Source organism: Coccomyxa subellipsoidea (genome assembly GCF_000258705.1).
Source record: "Coccomyxa subellipsoidea C-169, whole genome shotgun sequence".
NCBI lineage: Eukaryota > Viridiplantae > Chlorophyta > Trebouxiophyceae > Coccomyxaceae > Coccomyxa > Coccomyxa subellipsoidea.
The window spans coordinates 396,544-415,441 of record NW_005178030.1 but is presented as its reverse complement, the minus strand read 5'-3'; the positions used below and the strand labels follow the sequence as shown (position 1 = coordinate 415,441).

General features: G+C 52.1%; 3 protein-coding genes across 3 annotated transcripts; 2 read left to right on the top strand and 1 right to left on the bottom strand.

Moving 5' to 3' along the window:
- Positions 1–1,522: 1,522 nt before the first annotated feature.
- Positions 1,523–6,171, bottom strand: COCSUDRAFT_43409 (3-phosphoshikimate 1-carboxyvinyltransferase; the record flags this gene model as incomplete). Its single annotated transcript, XM_005645538.1, has 10 exons — positions 1,523–1,786; positions 2,209–2,345; positions 2,919–3,056; positions 3,432–3,546; positions 3,846–4,010; positions 4,703–4,726; positions 4,777–4,966; positions 5,498–5,562; positions 5,837–5,979; positions 6,102–6,171. The coding sequence occupies 10 exons, from the start codon at positions 6,169–6,171 to the stop codon at positions 1,523–1,525; spliced, it is 1,311 nt and encodes a 436-aa protein (XP_005645595.1).
- Positions 6,172–7,719: 1,548 nt separating this feature from the next.
- On the top strand, positions 7,720–11,971 carry COCSUDRAFT_17823 (aldolase; the record flags this gene model as incomplete). Its single annotated transcript, XM_005645537.1, has 9 exons — positions 7,720–7,928; positions 8,168–8,280; positions 8,539–8,739; positions 9,204–9,385; positions 9,747–9,938; positions 10,318–10,470; positions 10,874–11,050; positions 11,331–11,534; positions 11,816–11,971. The coding sequence occupies 9 exons, from the start codon at positions 7,720–7,722 to the stop codon at positions 11,969–11,971; spliced, it is 1,587 nt and encodes a 528-aa protein (XP_005645594.1).
- Positions 11,972–12,629: 658 nt separating this feature from the next.
- On the top strand, positions 12,630–18,099 carry COCSUDRAFT_56969 (hypothetical protein; the record flags this gene model as incomplete). The annotated part of the gene is made up of 9 exons (XM_005645536.1): positions 12,630–13,236; positions 13,816–13,901; positions 14,310–14,426; positions 15,285–15,419; positions 15,842–15,919; positions 16,263–16,403; positions 16,839–16,955; positions 17,299–17,430; positions 17,803–18,099. The coding sequence occupies 9 exons, from the start codon at positions 12,630–12,632 to the stop codon at positions 18,097–18,099; spliced, it is 1,710 nt and encodes a 569-aa protein (XP_005645593.1).
- Between the last annotated feature and the right edge of the window lie 799 nt (positions 18,100–18,898).

Here is an 18,898-nt window from a genome sequence, read left to right as displayed (position 1 = left end):
AAGTAGTTGTGACAAATTGGGAAGCCCAATTTGGAAAAGGGGGACGTGAATTCCCTGAAGGCAGAAAAGAGCGCGATTATATCTGTGTGCACATTCTGCAAGACGAATGATTTCATAAAATGACGTCATGATGACAGCTGGTCGCATGGCACTTGTCAGGTGAACCGACCTTGCACCTCTTGTTTTGTTGAGCAAACGCTCATGAGATGCTGTCACGCATGAAGAGACTCCGTTACTTAGTGGCCGCAGTCGCATGTACTTGTATGAGCATTAATTCGTTAGAATACGTGGGATATACGATTCGCACCAGTCTCGGGACCTTAACAGATACGATCCAGAAGCAAGCACTTGCTGTACTGACCGCGGTGGCGCTAATTTGCACATCCGTGGATTATCTGCATATTTCTCTTAGTAAACTGCCCTGAGTTTGTGGTTCTAGCTTGAGAGGCATGCAATCATGCCGGTACTTGTCAGGTGGCTTGTCCTTGATGGACACCAAATTATTTGGATGCACAATTGAGTATGGTAGGGAAGCTCTTTATGTGCATTTTTCTATTTAGGCTTGTCTGCGACCTGCCTATGTTTTGAGACGTGTGTTTATATATAGGCGTTGGAGGAACCACAATCTGTTGATCGAGTGTCACATGTCTGAATGCTGCACCCAAACAGCTGACTTGTGGGTAGGACGCAGGCTTTGTGTATTGATTGCTCATGTGATTCTAGCAGTACTGCCTGAATTTAGGAGCATGAAATTGTGAGTATTCCAAAGTATTTTTGGGGTTAGGCAATGTTGACTGATGAAGGCACTGCTGATTTGTGAGGTGGCTGCTGCAGTGGTTAAGATCTGGCACCAGTGTATGGGGCTTGGTCCGGCTTTTGCAAGGCAGTGTTTAACAACCCAAAAGAGTTATCCCAGGCTGTGGTGAACCATCTGTATATCAGTGCCCTTCCACGCAGTTATCATCTATGTAACATATGAAGGAATTTACCTTCTGGTGCAAGAAGGTCACTGGATGCAAGGTGCTACTCTCTCCATCATGAGAGGCAGTCCAGTTTGATATGAAGCTGGGCAGTATATGGTATTACCTGCGATAGCTATTTGGGTAGCGCTGCACTCAACCATCACCTAATGAAGTAGTTACACGGACCCTGCTGCAGGTCTATCCCTGCCTGCGAAGTTCAAGCGAAGAACTTGACATGATAGGGAGTGCATTATACTATTATTGTAGATTGCAACCGGTGATGCGTTTCAAATAGAAGGCCATGCAGGGCCAAGGCTTGAACAAACAAGCAATTCACACTTGTCTGATACTGAGTCAGTCTTGAAGCAGGAAGCTATATACACCCGACATACAGATACATTCGCGACGCAGCATACATTAACCTTTCAATCTTGATTCATGAAGAGAAAACACAGACGCTTACTCTACAGATGATGTCGCCAACAAAACCCAGAAGGGACTCAAAGTTAAAAAGTTCCGTTTCGCAGGCTGCTAGAACTCAAAATCGAATTCAAACGCTCTCAAGCCCGGCTCACAACGCTGCCCAGGACATCAAAATAGGTTGGGAAGGTCTTGCGGGTGCATCCCGGGTCATTGATAGTGACTGGCACATCGCCGCAGGCTGCCAGGGAGAACGCCATGGCCATTCTGTGGTCGTCATACGTGTCGATTGCCACCCGCTTGAGCTTCTCTGGGGGTGTGATCACACAGTAGTCTCGGCCTTCCTCCACCTGTGCTCCCAGCTTGCCGAGCTCTGCCACTATTGCCTTCATCCGCTCTGTCTCCTGCACACATGCCAGGACAAAGCTTACGATATCCTATTCAGTGTAATTACATATCTAACTGCTCGCACCGCATGTCACGTCTAGCAAATCTCTGCTTTTAAACAGATATCTGATTAAATTGGAAGCTGTGCGTCTTGAGCTGCTGTACCACCACTGCTGTGCGCTCACGACGGCTCTTAGGCAATGTGTGTTCTGTGCACTCAATGACACTTGCAGGTTGGCATGTTATAGGCCAGCTGAGCTGGCAGCTGACACAACAGCTGAGCTGGCGACAAGAACCTCGACTCACTTTGAATTCAGTCATGCAATTAGCGCGCTTGCAACGGTGCCGTGATCATAGCGTTGCATGGCACAAGCAGGGCAACACCCCCAGCCAGCCGGACGCTCTTGTAACGTTGGTAGTTTTACTGTTTGGCGCACACCTTGACACGCCAATTGTAGACGTTCCTGATGCGAGTCGGCCCTTCTGCGAAGAGAGCCGCGACGGCGAGAGTCATGGCTGCGTCTGGAATGTCATTGCAGTCGTGGTCAATTCCCTGCAGGTTCCCACGCGGAGGCCCTGCATATACAGGATCAGGCATCTCTTGCCGATGCCAGCGCCGGCATGTTTATCTCTGCAGAATCTGGGATTTGGGGTCTGTGGATGATGCCAGCTTGCGCATCAAGGGCGGGGTGGCCATCGAACCCCCTCTTGCTCGGCCAGCAGCAGCAAATTAGTCATGAGCAAATTGTGCCCCACAGTATTGACTGCATATAGGGGACTGTAGGGCGTGTCTTAAATACTTGGCCTCTCATTACAGAGTGAACACATCAAGGGCGCACTGCAGAGATGCAGGAGATACGAGCAACCAAAATGACAATGCTGGAAAGTCTCTGAAGTTCATTTGGCAGCAGTCTGAAGCTGCATGCAGCAGGTAAACGACATGGCAGCCGTGCAGTCACTATCAGCCTTGTTCTGCACACTTCTGGGGTGCATCATCAGGCAATGTGACCAAAAAGTAACTGCTGGACGTGCTATTTTTACAGGCAATTATTGCTGCCTGACTCTTGCCTCACCATGTACCGTGGTCACAGAACACAGAAAATTGAACCAATAATTGAGCGCAAAGACTGGTGGAGCCGGATGAGTTACCTGTGATGGTGATGGAGTAGGGGCCCCAGGTGACATCAGCGCCCATGAGGCCCATGACCTCAGCGAAACGCACGTCCCCCTGCAGGCTGTCACTGCCGCAGCCCTCCACCGTCATAGTCCCCCCTGTGATCGTGGCCCCTGCATGCAACATAGCACCTTGTCTCAGCAGGCCTGGAGTCTGACAGACTCCAAGCCGGTGTCTGAGATTCTGTCCAGGGCTGGTTGCCAGAAAGGAGGAGGCAAGAACAGCGCTGGTCTGACGCCCCTGTGTAGAGTTGAATGCGCAACACTGCTTTGATATCTTAGCAGGACGATCAGGATGACGGGAGCTTGCACATGCAAAAGTCAGCAAAAGGGCCAAGCGTTTCAACAGGATTACAAACATAAATTAGTCGAAGCTCAGGCAGCAGGACCTCTAGAGGTGCATGGGTGGTAAGACAGTGCACGTCCGCAGGAAAACTGTGAATCAAGTGTCTGAGAGAAAGCCTGTTGGACTTGAAAAGGGCATCGCACCTGCCAGGAAGTAGGAAGCTGAGGAGGCGTCCCCCTCAACATAGGCCTCCCCCGGAGACACATAGGTCTGCCCAGGAGGGATGTGCATGTGCTGTAAGCCATCCAGCCGGTCCACCTGCGGTTAGAAAATGTCTACAATTTGAATTTAAATTCTAAAAATTGCAGCGCATGCGTAGAAACAGAGCGGGGCCAGCCACCAGAGTTCTCTTATAGTTCTCTTCCAACTGAGTCCTCCTGGCATGCTTTCTCGTCGGTGTCACATGGCTGAATCATCCTTTGCGGACTTTAGGCAGGACACCATAGCCTGTTGCGGTCTCAGCAGAAGCATGAAAAACGGGAGGTACTATAAAACAGTTTTCATTAGTTTGAAGTACCTCTTGAAAAAAAGTTTGTGATAGAAGGAACAGCGCAGACCTTGACGCCGAAGCGCTCCATGAGGCGGATGGTCATGTCGACGTAAGGCTGACTAACCAGCTCGTCACTGATCTTGATGGTCACTCCCTCCTCACCCTTGGCCAGGGGTGCTGCCATCAGCAACGCCGTCAGATACTGGCTGCTCACCGCCCCGCTCAGCTCAACCTGCAAATTCAAATTCAAACTCCCATCATACAGGATCTCTCCCATGTCTGCTAAAGAAGTAAACAACAGATCATAAGATCACCGCTGCGTGATGTCGAGTTGCCTTTTGAGTCTTCACAATGTACTCCTAGGTTGATGCATGCATCAATGGGCAGGCGACAGCATCCCAAGGCACAGTGATGGGCAACTGAAGTTGACTATCAATTAAGTAGGCTGCTCGCACAGCCGGAGGGGCTATCTGCTGCTGAACTCCTGCCCTTTTCCCGTGCGTTCACAAAACACAAATGACAAGATGTCTAGCAGTTGGGATGAACCACCCACTGTACCGGAGGGGATGCCAAGTGCTTGCACGGTGACAGAAGGCCCATTTGCTGCTTATTGTAGTCAGCACCATGATTCCCGCACCCCTCAAAATGCGTGAAACGCTTGGACCTGTTTTTAAAACTCTTTCCTTCCTTGAAATGATGTCCATTATCACCAATGGGTCGGGCTCAGCGAGAGCTTACTAACTGGTCTAAAAAATGCCACAGGGTTTATATTTTGCATTTTAGGGTCTTTATTTTCGACCCTTTTTTGAATAATTAATTAATTTTTGCGGGAAATATAGTGCTGACTACGGTATTACTCTCAAATCCTTCCCCGCTTCTTTCTTACACAATGACAATATGTCAAGCCATAAAGGGGCCACTCACTGTGCCGGAGCAGACCCCATCGGCCTGCACAGTGACATTGAACACAGATATATAAAGAGACAAATGGTGCTTACTGTGCCTGAGGGAAGCCCATCAGCCTGGACAGTGACAGGGGGGCAGCCGGTGCCGAGGCTGCACTGTGCCACAACGCCCAGCTGGCACAGGCCATCCACAAGATCCTGGATCGGACGCTCGCGCATGCGCGCAACTCCGTCCAACACAAATTCGCCGCGCCCGGCCGCCGCCACAGCCGCCGTCAGGGGCCTGCAAACAGAACGGTTACAAAAGTTCCATTTTTCATACATTTGATATATGCCGGGGCTGCTGGCCCCCGCCAGAGTGGCATTTAGGGGCGTGCCTATATAACGGTCCAAATTGATACTTGCTTTGAGATCGGGCCAGAGCCGGCCTTGCCGGTGCTATATCAGGGGCCGGGAAGACATGTTGATTTGACAAAGTTGGATACCATACTTTCATTGAGAAAGAGTAAAACAGGGCACTGCCATTGCAGCAGTAGGGCCAGCTTCTGAGGGACTTCTCTCGACTAAGGGATTGTAATGAGTCAAGTCAGAGCCCCCTGCAGTTGAGACTGCCGCGAGTGCAGAGGTGAGTGATATGCCGACAGGACTCAGCTGCCAGAGGGTCGATTGCGTGCGCAATGAGCAGGTGTTGTGTAAAAAAGAAGTGCCGGGCCCGCGCCTCATGGCAGTGCCAGCGTTGCCCAGGAAGAGCTCGGTGCCCTCGACTGGGAATTGCCCGTTGCACCCATGCACCACCATTTCTGCCTGGTCCCACCTCTCCTCCAACTTAACCCCCAGAGCCTTCAGCGCCCTCACCATGTAGCGGATGTCTTCGCTGTCCTGCATGGCATCAACTGTGTGTTTATCGACATGTGCTTCGGCGGTTCCTTGAATGATTCGAGCTGAAAATCACAAGACTCCATTGCTATATGCCCAGTTTTCATTTGAGGCATGCCATATCCTGACATTGGCGGGCACACCTCACAAATATTGGGCGGACTCGAAAGGGATCACCCAAGCGCAGATTTCTGCCCTAATTCTTCTTGGAGGCACTTGTTCTACGCAGAAAGCTGAGCAGGACTCCAGTGGGAAAGAGATGATGGAAGGGGCTCACCAGCAGATTCTTGACGACGGTTGTGCCTCTTGAGAGCGCAGCCAAGAGCAGGATGCGGTTAGATAGGGACTTGGAGCCAGGAAGCTTCACGTGGCCCTCGATCTTGGAAATTGGCTGCAACACCAGCTGGTCCACCGCTATTTCTGCATATCACAAAGAATTTTTTTTGACATGGCGTTATTAGACTGTACAGAACAGAGAGCACTGGCATTAAGCAAAATAGGATGTTGGCACAGGAGGGGCTGATCAGCAGATTGGATTGTACCTGCAGCGACAGCCGAGATTTGCACTGGAAGCCTCCGTTCTTGATTGCGATCAAATAGATCGGACGTCATAAAATTTCCGGAAGTGCGAGATGCGGTGTGCACATCCCCTCCGAACTTCCTCCGTGCGGGACTAACACCACATGCCAGTCCGTAATCTGCTGCCTGGTTTCGTGCTCCCTGTGCCTGCAAAGGCGATGAAGGGGCTGGAGCACGTTTAATAGGCTGGATTAATTTTATCAAGCCAATTTCTACATGCTGTTGCCCAGGAAATTTTCGTTTTTTTGCTTCAATCTGTTACTTGACTGCAGGCATGGACGCCAAATAGATGGCCAGGGGTAACTTACCCCAACACGACTTGAAGAACGGCATGCTACACTACGTATCATGGTATTACGATGATATGGTTGCAGAACATTAATTTGCTGGAGTTGATGTCCAAGGAATGCCTGGGGCGATGTGCACCCTGACACCATCCCTGTGAACGAAAAACTTAAGATCGAAAATGCACAGCCCTCTTTGTCAGTAGCATTTACAGTGGTGATTCAAGTGAAGGATTTACGCTGATTTCTCTTTTATGAGCAGCTCAATGACGGACGGGTGTTCCGGCCGGTTCCTGCCCAATTCGGCCGTTCCTGCCCAGTGGGTTTGCTTTCGTCAGGAGGCGGGCAGAGTTCTCAACTGTGATGGTAGGATGTACGACGAGGAGTTTAGGAATGACTCGGCGTACACGATGCACTCGGAAATGCCTCTGGCAGGGTGCAAAGCGCCCCAGACGGCAAGCAGGCTAACATACAGCCCGCCATGCCGGTGCTTCCGGTTCGGGCGGCAACGGACCGGCGGCTTCCTGCACCATCAATGGTCTGCAGCAGTCGCAGATTTCATCAACCCATTCGAAAGGGAGTCTGAACGCATGTGCGACTGGAATTCGGAGAGGTGGAACCAGTTTGAGGCTCCGCAGCAGTGTATGACCACTAAAGAGGATATGCTTACGGACGCAATGGAGACCATAATTCAGCTGCCGCCGCGGTAAGCGCACAAATCAACCCCAGTATATCATTTCAGATGGATACTACATATTTTAATGCAGCGAAGGGTCTTCCTGTCGAGTTATCGACAGCAGTCGACCACGTTTGTAGCCAAGGAAAATCGGAAGTACCTAGTGCACCTATTTTAAGACCGATCCTTCTCGCAGCTTGAAGCCAATGAAGACTGTAAAGCACCACAGTGTGGCGACATTTTCCCCGCAAGCTACAGTACAAGCGAAACCACCAGTGACGCAAGCCCACGCGAGCTCGTGCTTGATCTGCACAAGGTACGAGCCCTGGGTCCCACGCCAAGCCACCAATCATTCCTTGCAATGCTTCTGACATCAAAAATATGGTTCAAATTGTTTCTGAGGAGCGGCACTTGCATGCTATCGTGCATACAAATCTGATGTCGTAACGCCACGTGCATAGGTATCCGCACGTGCAACTAGTGTGGTACGCACATGGGGATTGGGAGGGCAATGGCAGTTCAGATTTGAGAATTTGGGAATTTGGGCAGGCCATAACACATTGGTCCACCCCTCCGTCTGCACCCCTTCAGTATTGGGCGTACTAAAGATTTTGTTCCTTTATGAGCAGCGTGACTGCGGACACGGTCGACGGAGCCCTGGCAGAGATCGGAGAAGCGGCACACCTCGGCGCCGACTTGGTCGAGCTGCGACTGGATTTTTTGACGGACATTGATTTGCTCGACCCAACACCAATGCTGGAAAGGATGCTAGGCGCCTGTGAGACCGCCCTGCTGCCAGCCCTCGTCACCTTCAGGCCCATGTGGGAAGGGTGCGCCTGTACAAATCAGCTCGAACGTCTCATCTGAATTTGAAATGCAATTTTAATATTACCTGAGATCTGGATGCATTACCCAGTGCACTGGGCAACATGCGTGTGCATGCTTGGGTTGCTGAGTCCTTATGCGGTGTACTTGGCAACAGGTGAAGCACAGCCAAATCTGCATGGCCATCGTTTGTCATTAGCTCAAGAATGGCAAGCCGATGAAATCATGCCTGCCTTCCCTGCAGGGGTCAATACAGCGGGCCTGATCTGCCAAGACTGGCAGTTCTGAAGGCTGCAGCGGGCGCCGGTGCTCAGTACATTGATGTGGAGCATCTTGCAGCAGGCTCCTTCTTTTCCAGTAAGCCCCCTCCAGCTCTGTCTCACGCAATTCTCAACTTGTTTGTTTCAGATAGGAAAGGAACACTGTGCCATCTTCTCCAACCTGTGCCACCCGCATCTACTGAATTCTTCAAGTTGCAGCTGCAGTCCCTCTGTAAATTTCGCTTGATCTTGATGCCACAGTCGGAAAAAATTTCTGCAGCTTTGCATATTGTCTTCCTGGCAGCTGTCGGTCAGTTCTAAAGTAGGCCTTGTAAATGTCTTTTCTGTAATGCAGGTGAGGGGGAAGTGCCTTCAAGCACAGCAGTGATAATTTCACACCACAATTACAGCGAGACGCCCAGCGATGAGGCTCTAGAGGCTCTGGTTGAAGACATGTTTGACGAGGGCGCTGACATTGCCAAGATTGCCACAACTGCAAAGTGTGTTGAGGACTCTGCTCGCATGCTCGCGCTTCCCGGCAAGGCCCCAGGTGGGTGTTTTTCTTAAGTAACCTTTCTGGCCTCTCACAATCCTTGAATGCAGCCCGTTTGGCCACTCATACTTTAATGATGCTCATAAATCGGTTGTTGTTGTGAGGAGGTCTTTGATATAAAGTCAAAGGGAGCACGTGATGACCCATGCCTTCACAGGAATGACAAATTGCTTGCTAAGAAGGGATTAAATTCTGTAGAACGAATTTACCTTTGTCACATCAAACATCTGCCAGGCCTATCAGGGCACTTGATAGGCCTGTACATATTCTTCCATTTTGTCTCCAGTGGCATCTCAATACAGGAGCATGCAAGGCTTCACACTCACCCTTTGCTTATTGGCAGGTACAGATGAAACGGCCTCTCTCAACCTACAACAGGCAGACAACAGAACAACAGGCTCTAGTTTGCAAGTACAACTTGGGTGTCAATTTCAAATTCAAATTCGAATTTAAATATGGGTGTGCAGGGCTGGTGATAGCACTGGCAATGGGAGAGGCGGGCCTCCCAACGCGGCTGCTGGCGCCAAAATTTGGCGGCTATTTGATATTTGGCGCTCTGTCGGCTGAGGAATCAAGCGCCACCGGGCAGTCGACGATTGCCGAGCTGCGGCGGCTGTACAGAGTGCACAGCCAGACCGAAGACACCAAGGTACAGACCCTTCATGTCCCTGATTCATTCGCAGTGAGCATCGGGGTGTCTAACATGTAGACATTAGGATTGGAACTTTCCTTACAGCATCCTGATACAGGAAAAATCTTGCCTTGGCATGCCAGCATTTGGGGTCTAGATGGACCAGAAACCCGCTACATGACATGTGAAAAACAGGGATGCTCTGTCATGCCTGGCTTGCCCATGGGTTAAATTTGAACATATTTAAATGACTCGACAGAGAAGATGCAGTTTGAAGGATTTCCTGCCTGAGTACTATCACCTGCACCGGAGCGGCGAGCTCTTTTTCAGCTAATATTCCGCATACATTGGGGCAACAAGAGCTTTTACTGGTGCAAAGGTGTTTGGGATTGTGGACTCCCCGGCAGCGGCCGTCCGAGGCCCGCCGTGGTCGGCCGTGCTGCACAACGCGGCGCTGGCCGCAGCCGGCATGGACACAATCTATGTGCCGCTGTGCGCAGATGACCTGCGCTCCTGCCTGGACGCATTCCCCTGCTTCAGCGGATTCTGCCTCACCGCACCCCACCAGGTGGTTAACCCCAGAGAAGGTTTGAGATTTTACATTTTTCGCCCTCTTGTGCCTTGTCTTGTCTCTCTCGTTTCTGCTTCACGCACAGTGAGGCGATGGTTGCAGCTTGTGGCGTCAGCAATTGTCACCTTGGAATGTAGACGATTTGGTATGTTCTAGTGCACTGCAAAATTGCAATCACTGTTGCATAAACGTGCCTGCCGTCGGCGTCAGCTCTGGTCAGCAAGGTCACAAATCTGAGCCAGAATTAGCTGTCACCAGACTCTGGTGTCCAATCCCACTTCAGAGCTACCAAGCTTTGCTGCGCGGCAGAAAGCAGATCTTGATATTCAGCGCATGCAGCGTGCAATTTCAAATTCGAATTCGAATTCTGCATGCGCAGCTGGCGGCTCTGGAGTGTGCGGACGAGGCCGACCGGTCGGCTGCGCGCATCGGGGCGGCCGACACTCTGCAGCGCCAAACAGACGGCCGGCTGCAAGCCTACAACACTGAGTGGGCCGCTGCAGTGTCTGCTCTGGAGGCAGCCTTGGGAGGTGTGCTTGTCTTCTAATGTTGTCTCTGATCTTCTTCTGCTAAAACTTCTGTCCATCTGGAAAGTCCATTCTGAGTGTGTTGCAGCTTGCAGCAGGAATGATTGGGTCCAGAAAACAGCAACCTGGAAGGAAGGCGCAATCAATACAGGGCAGCCAATGCTGAGAAATGCTCAGACTTGCTGTCCTTGGCATCATGCGACCTCCCTTATCAAGCTCTTGTAAAGAGCATGGAGTTGCAAGTTGAGCCTGCAGAAACATATGGTTCTCAGCGATAGGCCCTGATCTCTGCAGGCATGCCTGCAACCAAGAGTGCCAGCATGCTGCCTTCCTCCACTTATTCATAGACCCACTGGGGGCATTCCCTGATCTTCAGAAGCTCCGCATGCCTACGAATCGAACTCTGAGGCCTGGTGCAATGCAGGGAGTCCCCAGAAAGGGGAGTCAGCGCTGAGGGGGAAATGCGTCGTTGTGGTGGGCGCGGGGGGCGCCGGCAGGGCCCTGGCATTTGGAGTCGTCGAAAAAGGCGCCAGAGTCATCGTCTGCGACAGGCAAGTCACTTCATCTGCCTTACAACAGCAAATGGTGTGATTGTGATTTGTTATATAGGCGCTGTCAGGTTCCTTAGTCTGGAACTGTGTGGGAACAGTGACAAGTCAGTGGCAAAGCGCCACCCCCATTGCTGCAAAGGTGTGAACGGAAGTTGACAGTAGGACGCAACAAGTCTGAGGGCTGTGCCCTGCTATGATGAACCAGTCGCAGACTTCATTGCCCCTATCAGTGCCTCCTGGTGTTCGTTCAAATAAGGCCCACTGCATGTGCTCACTAAAACAGTACTGGTGCACACTCCAGGGCGTGGGAGGAGGCGGGCATCCTTGCAATATCGCTGGGCAGCGGCGCTTCAGCCGTGAAGCATGCTGACGTGGCAGCAGGCAGGGTGGCAGGGGACGTGCTCATAAACAGCATGCCCGCATGCATGGAAGAGAGTTTAGTCAGCGCAGCGGCTCTTAGCTGCTACAGAGTGGTCCTTGATGCGACCTGCACTTCCCTGCAGACTCGTCTGCTCCGGGTGAGGATTGATCACCCTTTACTAATCCATTCTGATAGGAATAATGCACTCTGGATAACCCTTTTCTGCTGGTGACGCCACTTCTCAGTAACCCATCTGGAGGAGGATGAGGAACTACCTTGTGAGTCACTCGCCAGCCCCGATCAGTCAGAGGGCGACTCACTATGTCAGTGCTACTGGCGCTGTGTCCGATGATGTCATCATGCATGTCACTTACTCCGGAGTTGAGTCAATCAAAGCTGCATTGCTGATTCCTGCACTGTTGTTGACTGTGATTCCAGGAGGCTCAGGAGCTGGGGTGTGCCACAGTGAGCGGGCTGGAGATTTCAGTCACTCAGGCAGCGCAGCAGTTTGAGCTGCTGACTGGCGCACCGGCGCCTGTGGCGTTGATGCGGCAGGCTACTTTGGAGCGCATGCATGCAACGAACAATGCTTAAATTTGTGGATCACCACCTTTCATTGTTCAAGGTTGCGTCTGGTGTCACACAGTGTATGACTGACATCCCTTTGTAGGGCGATGCAGCTTGCCCTGAGGCCAAATTCAGACAGTATTTTTGGAGTGGGTCATTGATTGGATCGTGGGAATAACATGCATGCGCAGATAGAGGCAAATTGTCGGCCATTGCAGGCAGTTTGCCATGTACACCAGGCGCAGAAGCATGCGCGCAACTTTGAGGATCTGGTAGATTATTCCTCCTGTAAGCGACTGTACGACGAATCTTGCTGGAACTATGCACCGTACTGCCAAAATGACTCGGCCGATGATGGAAAGCGGCCACCACACATCATGAAATCGGCCAACTCCCTCATTTTTCTGTTTTAAACCCCTTATTATGTTACACTTCTGACGGACGTTACCTTTTTCATTCCGCCTTCCTTCCCGACTTCACCCTGATCACACCTTGTTGAATTCCAAAGTCTGATCATTGTTGTCTGTGATGGACGGTGCGCCATAGAGGTTTCCGTGTGTGAGATACACGTCCAGACTTGTCTGATGCGAGACAGTAGGTTTGAAAGGGTTTAACTTTCAGCTTTCAGAGCATTCGCAATCCTGAGTGACACTCTGGTCTGAAATTCAAATCATAGTTTCCTGTCATGGAGACTCCATTGACTGGAGACCCTGTCTTCATGGACGAGGCATTGAGTCCGTCGGTGCATGATGATGCTGACCTCATGCAGTTCCTGGAAGGCTTGGACGACAAGTTTGCGTCACCAGGTCCCTCTGAGGAGACGTTCTTTCCCGAGGTGCTCAAGGACACGGGAAGCAGGGCCCGCATGTGCGCATCCAGGTCACTGCCCGACCTGCCCATGGCTGGCAGCAAGGCGTACGATGTCCCCACTGAACGCCGCACAATCAGGACAGTGTCAGCCGACTACTCAGCAGCAAGCTTCTTCAAGCCGGACGCACCAATCAGCCGAGTGGGCTCGGGCCACAGCACCCTCCTGCACACCCACTTGGCACCAGGTTCCGAGATCAGCAGCAGCGTCATCATGGAGAGGTGGCAGGCAGCCGAATTCGAGTCGCCCATCGAGCCATATGTTCGGAACTGGGGCGCAGCGTGGGGCCACTGCAGCGCAAACGCCCCAGGGGCGGAGTACCCACCCCAAGAGTGCTCACCCCCACCTGAACTGCACGACAGGGTGGTCCCCAACGTCTTGGCAAGCTACGGACCAATATTCACCACCACTACCTTCAACCAAGGTACGTTCGAGGCTCCTGCAGTGCTACTTCGGGCTTGTATGGCGAAAATTCGTACAAGATGCCGTTCAATGGGGCCCACACATTCCATGGATGGACCTTCCATGGACCTTCCATGGCACCTTCAGAGTGTCCCAGCTCCGCCTGTGCATCTCCCTGCCATTACTGCAGCTCTGCAGACATATTCTGACGTTGTTTCACGTGCTCATTGGTTAGGACCGAGCTCGCCTGGCAGTGCATTAGCAGTGTCTGAGGAATTCGAGGCAAGCCACGAGAAGGCAGAAAGCTGCAGCAGCTTCGAGCTCCGCCCCAAAGCAGGCCAGAAGCGCGCAGGCAAGCCCCCCTTTTGAAACTTGCACCTCGTGCAGTCAAACTCAAAGCTGCCAGAGCCTTACAGCCTCCTTTGCTTGCGCTGCATTGCCCCCGGGACACCAGTCAAACCTGGCATGATCCTGTCATAAACCCTGGGTATATTTTCTGCTGCATAGGATAGCAAAAGGTATTTTCTTGGCCTGCAAGATTTAAGAGCGCTGTTGGTGTTTGTTTGGCGGTGTTTTGAGCAGTTTCGAATTCTGGCTGCAGGCGCTCAGAGGGTGCGCGCCAAGAACACCGAGTGCTGGAGGGACAAGAACCGGCGCATCCAGAAGGCCTTCAGGGAGCGCCAAAAGGTGATTTCCCTACACTTTTTAAAAAAAACTCCATCAGATGTCACAAAACTGCGCACTGCAGGTCAGTCATCAGACAGTGCCGTTTGCATTGGACAAAAGCCTGCAGGGACAGGATTGCAGCTTCTACGTCAGCTGCATGATGGGTGCTGCAAGCCTGTGCAGCTGACCAAAAATCTGCTGGTTACAAGTGTGCCAGTCTCAAGTCTTTATTTCCAGGCCTCTAGTTTCACTCTGATTCCATGCAAATGGCTCTTTTTTTGCCCTCTGCTTGACTGATTCAGGTGCCACTTTGACCTGCTTCACGCGTTGGCACTTCACAGGTTCACTGACAGGAAAGGCAGGCATGCAAAGGCAGGCCTGGCCTAAAAGGAAAGCTTGAACTGACGCGAGTTCTGTGCATGTGGACAGGAGAAGCAGCGGGCTGCTGAGCTGGCGATCGATGAGATGTCAGAGCGGGTGGCTGCCCTGGAAGCTGAGAAGAAGCAGCTGCAGAAGGCGCTGGAAGATGCGACACACCCGATCAAGGTAATCGATTTCCCCCTACTAAAAGATTCTTGCTTTTGCTAAAACAGGAGATCTAAAGTCAGGGTTGAGGCTGCAGATATCTCCAGTGCTGCATGTGCAGCCAGGCATGCATGTGGCCTTGCGAGTGGTGAGCCCAATTTTCTGGTGTGTGTTGATCAGTGCTGAATTAAGGAGATATGAAGGTGGCAAGGGGTGGTCCTTTTGGGATAAAGTGCACAAAAGGCATGGGTGACATAGGCATGTCATCTGATGATGTGATGATGACAGACAGGTGTCACCTGATGTAAGCAGATGACACGTGAGTGTCATCTAGGTGTGCTGCTGACACATGGGTGTCATCTGATGTGTGAAGATGAATATTGCAAAATCAATCATGACAATGATCATGATGAGTCTGCAACCGAAGCTGGCACTTAAGTAATCCCTGTGCTGCATGCAATGCAGAAACCATTTTGGGTGGAAGCACTGTCATATGTCAGTGCTTTGTCCGTTCCCTTCCAATATTTCTGGCCTCAGTAGCAGACACGCAACTTGCAGCAACGCTGCAAGCTCACTCTCTGCATTTAGATACTCTGTCTGCCGTTGCTGAAGCACTTAGCTGACCTCTGTTTCTGCGCCTGCCTCTGCAGCGCAGCAAGCTGTTTGTCAAGGGTTGCAGCAGTGTTGAACCTCCAGGCTTTGCACCTGACACTGATCACTCCCATCAACCCGTGATCTGACCTCTGTTTCTGTGCGGGCCTCTGTAGCGCAGCAAGCTGGCTGTCAAGGGTTGAACCTCCAGGTTCTTCACCTGACCCTGATCTCGCTCTGGCGCTGAATTCTGTGAGCTGACCTCTGTATTCCCGTGCATGCGAGCAGCGGAGCAAGCTGTCGGTGAAAGACTGCAGCGCGGTGGCGGTTGCCGTGACATGCGGGGAAGGGGACGCCCCCGTGCGGCTGTCATCCGAGGAGCTGCAGGCCTTCACCCTCGAGCGCATGGCCACCGTCTGGAAGGTGACTCACCGCACGACTAACCTCCTGTCACCTGGCACCTGATGTGCTCCCTCAGCATTGTTGTAGCAGGTCCCTTCCAGCTGAAACTTGAAAATTCTGCACCCTCAATCAACTCTGCACATGCCACTTCCACAATCAGCAGAAACGCGCAGAGCTGGGATTGCCTCACTCCCAGTTGCAGATGTGATTGTTACCTGGGTTGGCAACCATGTCCTGGTGCCTCATGTAGTTGAATAGACATTGGCGCGCTGTATTGCTGAAACAGGTTTCGTTGAACGGGCCCACGCCCAAGGGCGTTCCGTGCATCCCTACGGGATGCAAGGACGGGTTCGGCATTCCGTGCCTTTTGTAAAATGGTTGAAGAACAAGACGAACATCTCTATTAATGTAATAAGATAAACGGATGTGTGCTTGTTACACAGGGCCTGGTGCGCAACATGGCTGTGTGCCTGCCGGAAGCTGACCGGCAGCCGCAGGGACCCCACGCCGCCCGCCTGGAGGTGAGTCACCCTATTTTGAATTCGAAATAAATCAGTTCTTTTTAAACTTCGTACCGTCCCTTCCCCACAACAGCAATCTACATGCTGGAACAGCCCCTTGCTTGCCATGAATGGCTGCATGCTGGCCGAGTCCAATGCTGTCTGGTCATAAATGACAACCCGGTTGCTGCAAGCTGCACTGCTCACTCTTTATTCTGCGCGCCAGCATTATCAGGAATGGTCACTGCGTGGCACTGTCACATTTGTTTGCTCCTGTACCGCAGGCACGCACACACCCCACGAACCTTCCCGCCGTACTTGAATTTTGAATTCAGAATTCAGACTTCAAATTTGAACTGCGCAGGCGCTGTCTCGCGAGGGGTGCGCGCTGATGTGGGCGCTGGCCGATGTGAAGCCGGCGGTGCTAGCTTCTTTCGTCGGCTGTGACCTGGAGGAAGCTGCCCAGAACCCGGCTGTCAGCCCCGACATGTGGCCCTCCATCCTGGTGTGCAGCTGACGCCCCTTTTGATTTTGAATTTTGATTTTGAATCAGACCCAGCATGAATTGGAGTGCTGCTGCGCCGCCTGTGCAGTCTGATTGACAGGACTTTGGCACGGCGATAATCATCGTAGCCGCCGTGAAATAGGCTCGGGTGTCGATGTCCAATCCAACCGTGTACATGTGGTGAGCCCAGACAATGCACACTTTGTCTCCACTGTCTGCTTTGCAAGAGCTGCAAGGAAGGAATGTCAGCAAATAGGCAGAAGGGTACTAGATCAGTCTGCAGGAGTTTCATGAGAAAGCCGGTTGGTGTTCTTGCCAATGAGCAAGGTGGCACTGGGTGGTTCCCAGCGCTGCCCTGGAGCGACGCAGGTGCATTAGTAATGATGGCAATGATATGACACACGATGAGTAAGCATGACTCGCGCACATGCGCAGGAGAGCCTGCAGCTGAGCGCGGAGCAGCGTGCGGCGCTGGACGACACTCGGCGCGCTATGCTGGAAAATATCAGCGCCCTTCTGGCCGAACGAGAGGCGCTGTCCGCCCAGGCGCAGGTGCGTTCCAGTGGGGGGAGAGGGATCTGAATACTTCTGGTGCTATTGAGAACCTCCCAGCAACCTGTGCATTTACGGGGAATCTGAAAATCTCACGTAGTATGGCTGATCGGGGTTTCAACCAGCAACCTATTCTCTTACATCTCAGTTATGAGAATTATGCATGCAGTGTGGTCTTCTCAGCACTGCCAATGCAGCACAGTGATCATTTCCTGCAGCAGCAATGCACAAGTCTGCCGAAATTGTATTTGCAGCTTTAAAGCATTCATAGCGCAGCTTTTTTCAACATTTATCTTGTTGTTATCATGAGACATATTATAAGTTTGGTTTCATCTGCTTGCAGGGCGTGGTTTGGGTGGCGGGGGATGGAAGCCTGCTGCCAGCAGACATTGTGCCAATGGTGGAACAGGCGCACTCCAACGTTGAGGCCATTCAGCTGTGCACCGCTTACTACATCTCTCACGCCTATGATGAGGTGAGGCACGCTTTTTCTGACAGCTCAGGAATGATCGCTGCTGTTTGGCGGCCAATGATCTTGAGGGTGTGAAAAGGGGTGTTTTCTACAGCCTCTTCTGTGCATTGTTGCAAGCGTGCAGCATTGTAAATTTTGGTTGCGCTATGTCCAAACGCTGTCTGCTGGCGTCTCTGCTGTATCGCTGAGGCGGCTCAGTGCAATCTACCTTTCCGATAGAGCCTTCAGCCATGCCTGTGTGACTTGAGTTAATTGGGTCCTGCACCCTTCAATTCAGCAGGCGCATGCTTGCGGTGCGTCCGCGGATACCCCTGTCTTTCTTTGACAGAACACTGTGGTGCACTGTGTTTTATGAGAGTTGCTGTGTGGCTGCAGATTCTGACTCCGCTGCAGTGCGCGCGCTTCTTCCACCAGTGCTACCCCTTCGGCCCAGACCTGATGTCTCTGATGACGGCAGCCGCCAGCGAGCCTTCAAGCTCAAATTCCGGCGACGCCGACACGCCCCGGGTCAAGCGTTCGATTTCCGGCACGTCCTCGGCGCGGTCAAATTCAACTTCCGTGCCGGCGCCGGCAGAATGGCGCAAGGCGCTCGTTCTGCCGCTCTCCCGCCTTCGCAGCAGCTCCCCTGCCGGGGTTTCTGCCGAGGGGGGTGATACCCCGATGGAAGGGTGAGCAACCAAGGGTTTTTCAGAGATCGTAAGTCGGCTCTTTGCAGCTTGCCGGCAAGCAAGGCTGACCGGCAAGCTACAAGCTCATCTCTATCCACAGTGCTCTCAAGACGCAGTGTATCCGTTACAGCAGGAACTTACCCTTGGGTATTCGAGGTTGCCCACTCTCCAGATTGTCCCTGTTTTGCCATGGCCCAGAGCCTGGCGGGTGCGGTGCTTGCTGATTCTTTCAGGCGTGAGCTGCATGGCAGCGGCAGCTGCTCTAGTAAGAAGCAGCTGGCCCTGGCGCTCCCTGTGTCTTTATCTAGGCGTCAATGGTACATTCCCCCCTTTTGTCACTAGTATCAGTCATTCTTTGGTGGCGGAGGCAGCGCACAATCTCATGGACACCTCCAGATGTCCGACAGTAAGTATAGCGCTTGCCGGAACCACCCCGCCTGGTGATTCACCTCTGCCCTTTTGAATTCAGATTTTGAATTCCTAAGCCCGAGTTTGAGTTCGAAAGCCCGCGTTTGAAAACAGTCACTAGCACCATCCGGTGTCCTCTAGTACTGTACTCAGCTGCTCTGCGTTTCCTACCAGACTCTGCATCTTTCAGTGCTGCACCTGATTTGCCACCTCAGATGTTTGTTGGAGGCTTCTTTTGAGTGGAAAGATCTTCTGACAATTGGGTTTTTGCCCTGGCTTTGACAAGGGGTGTTATGATCAGGCACATCACCCGGACATGCCATGTGGTAACAGATGTTTGTTAAAGTGGGCTTGAGAGGGAGAAAAGGAAAAAGAGTTCAGAAGATATGAGTATG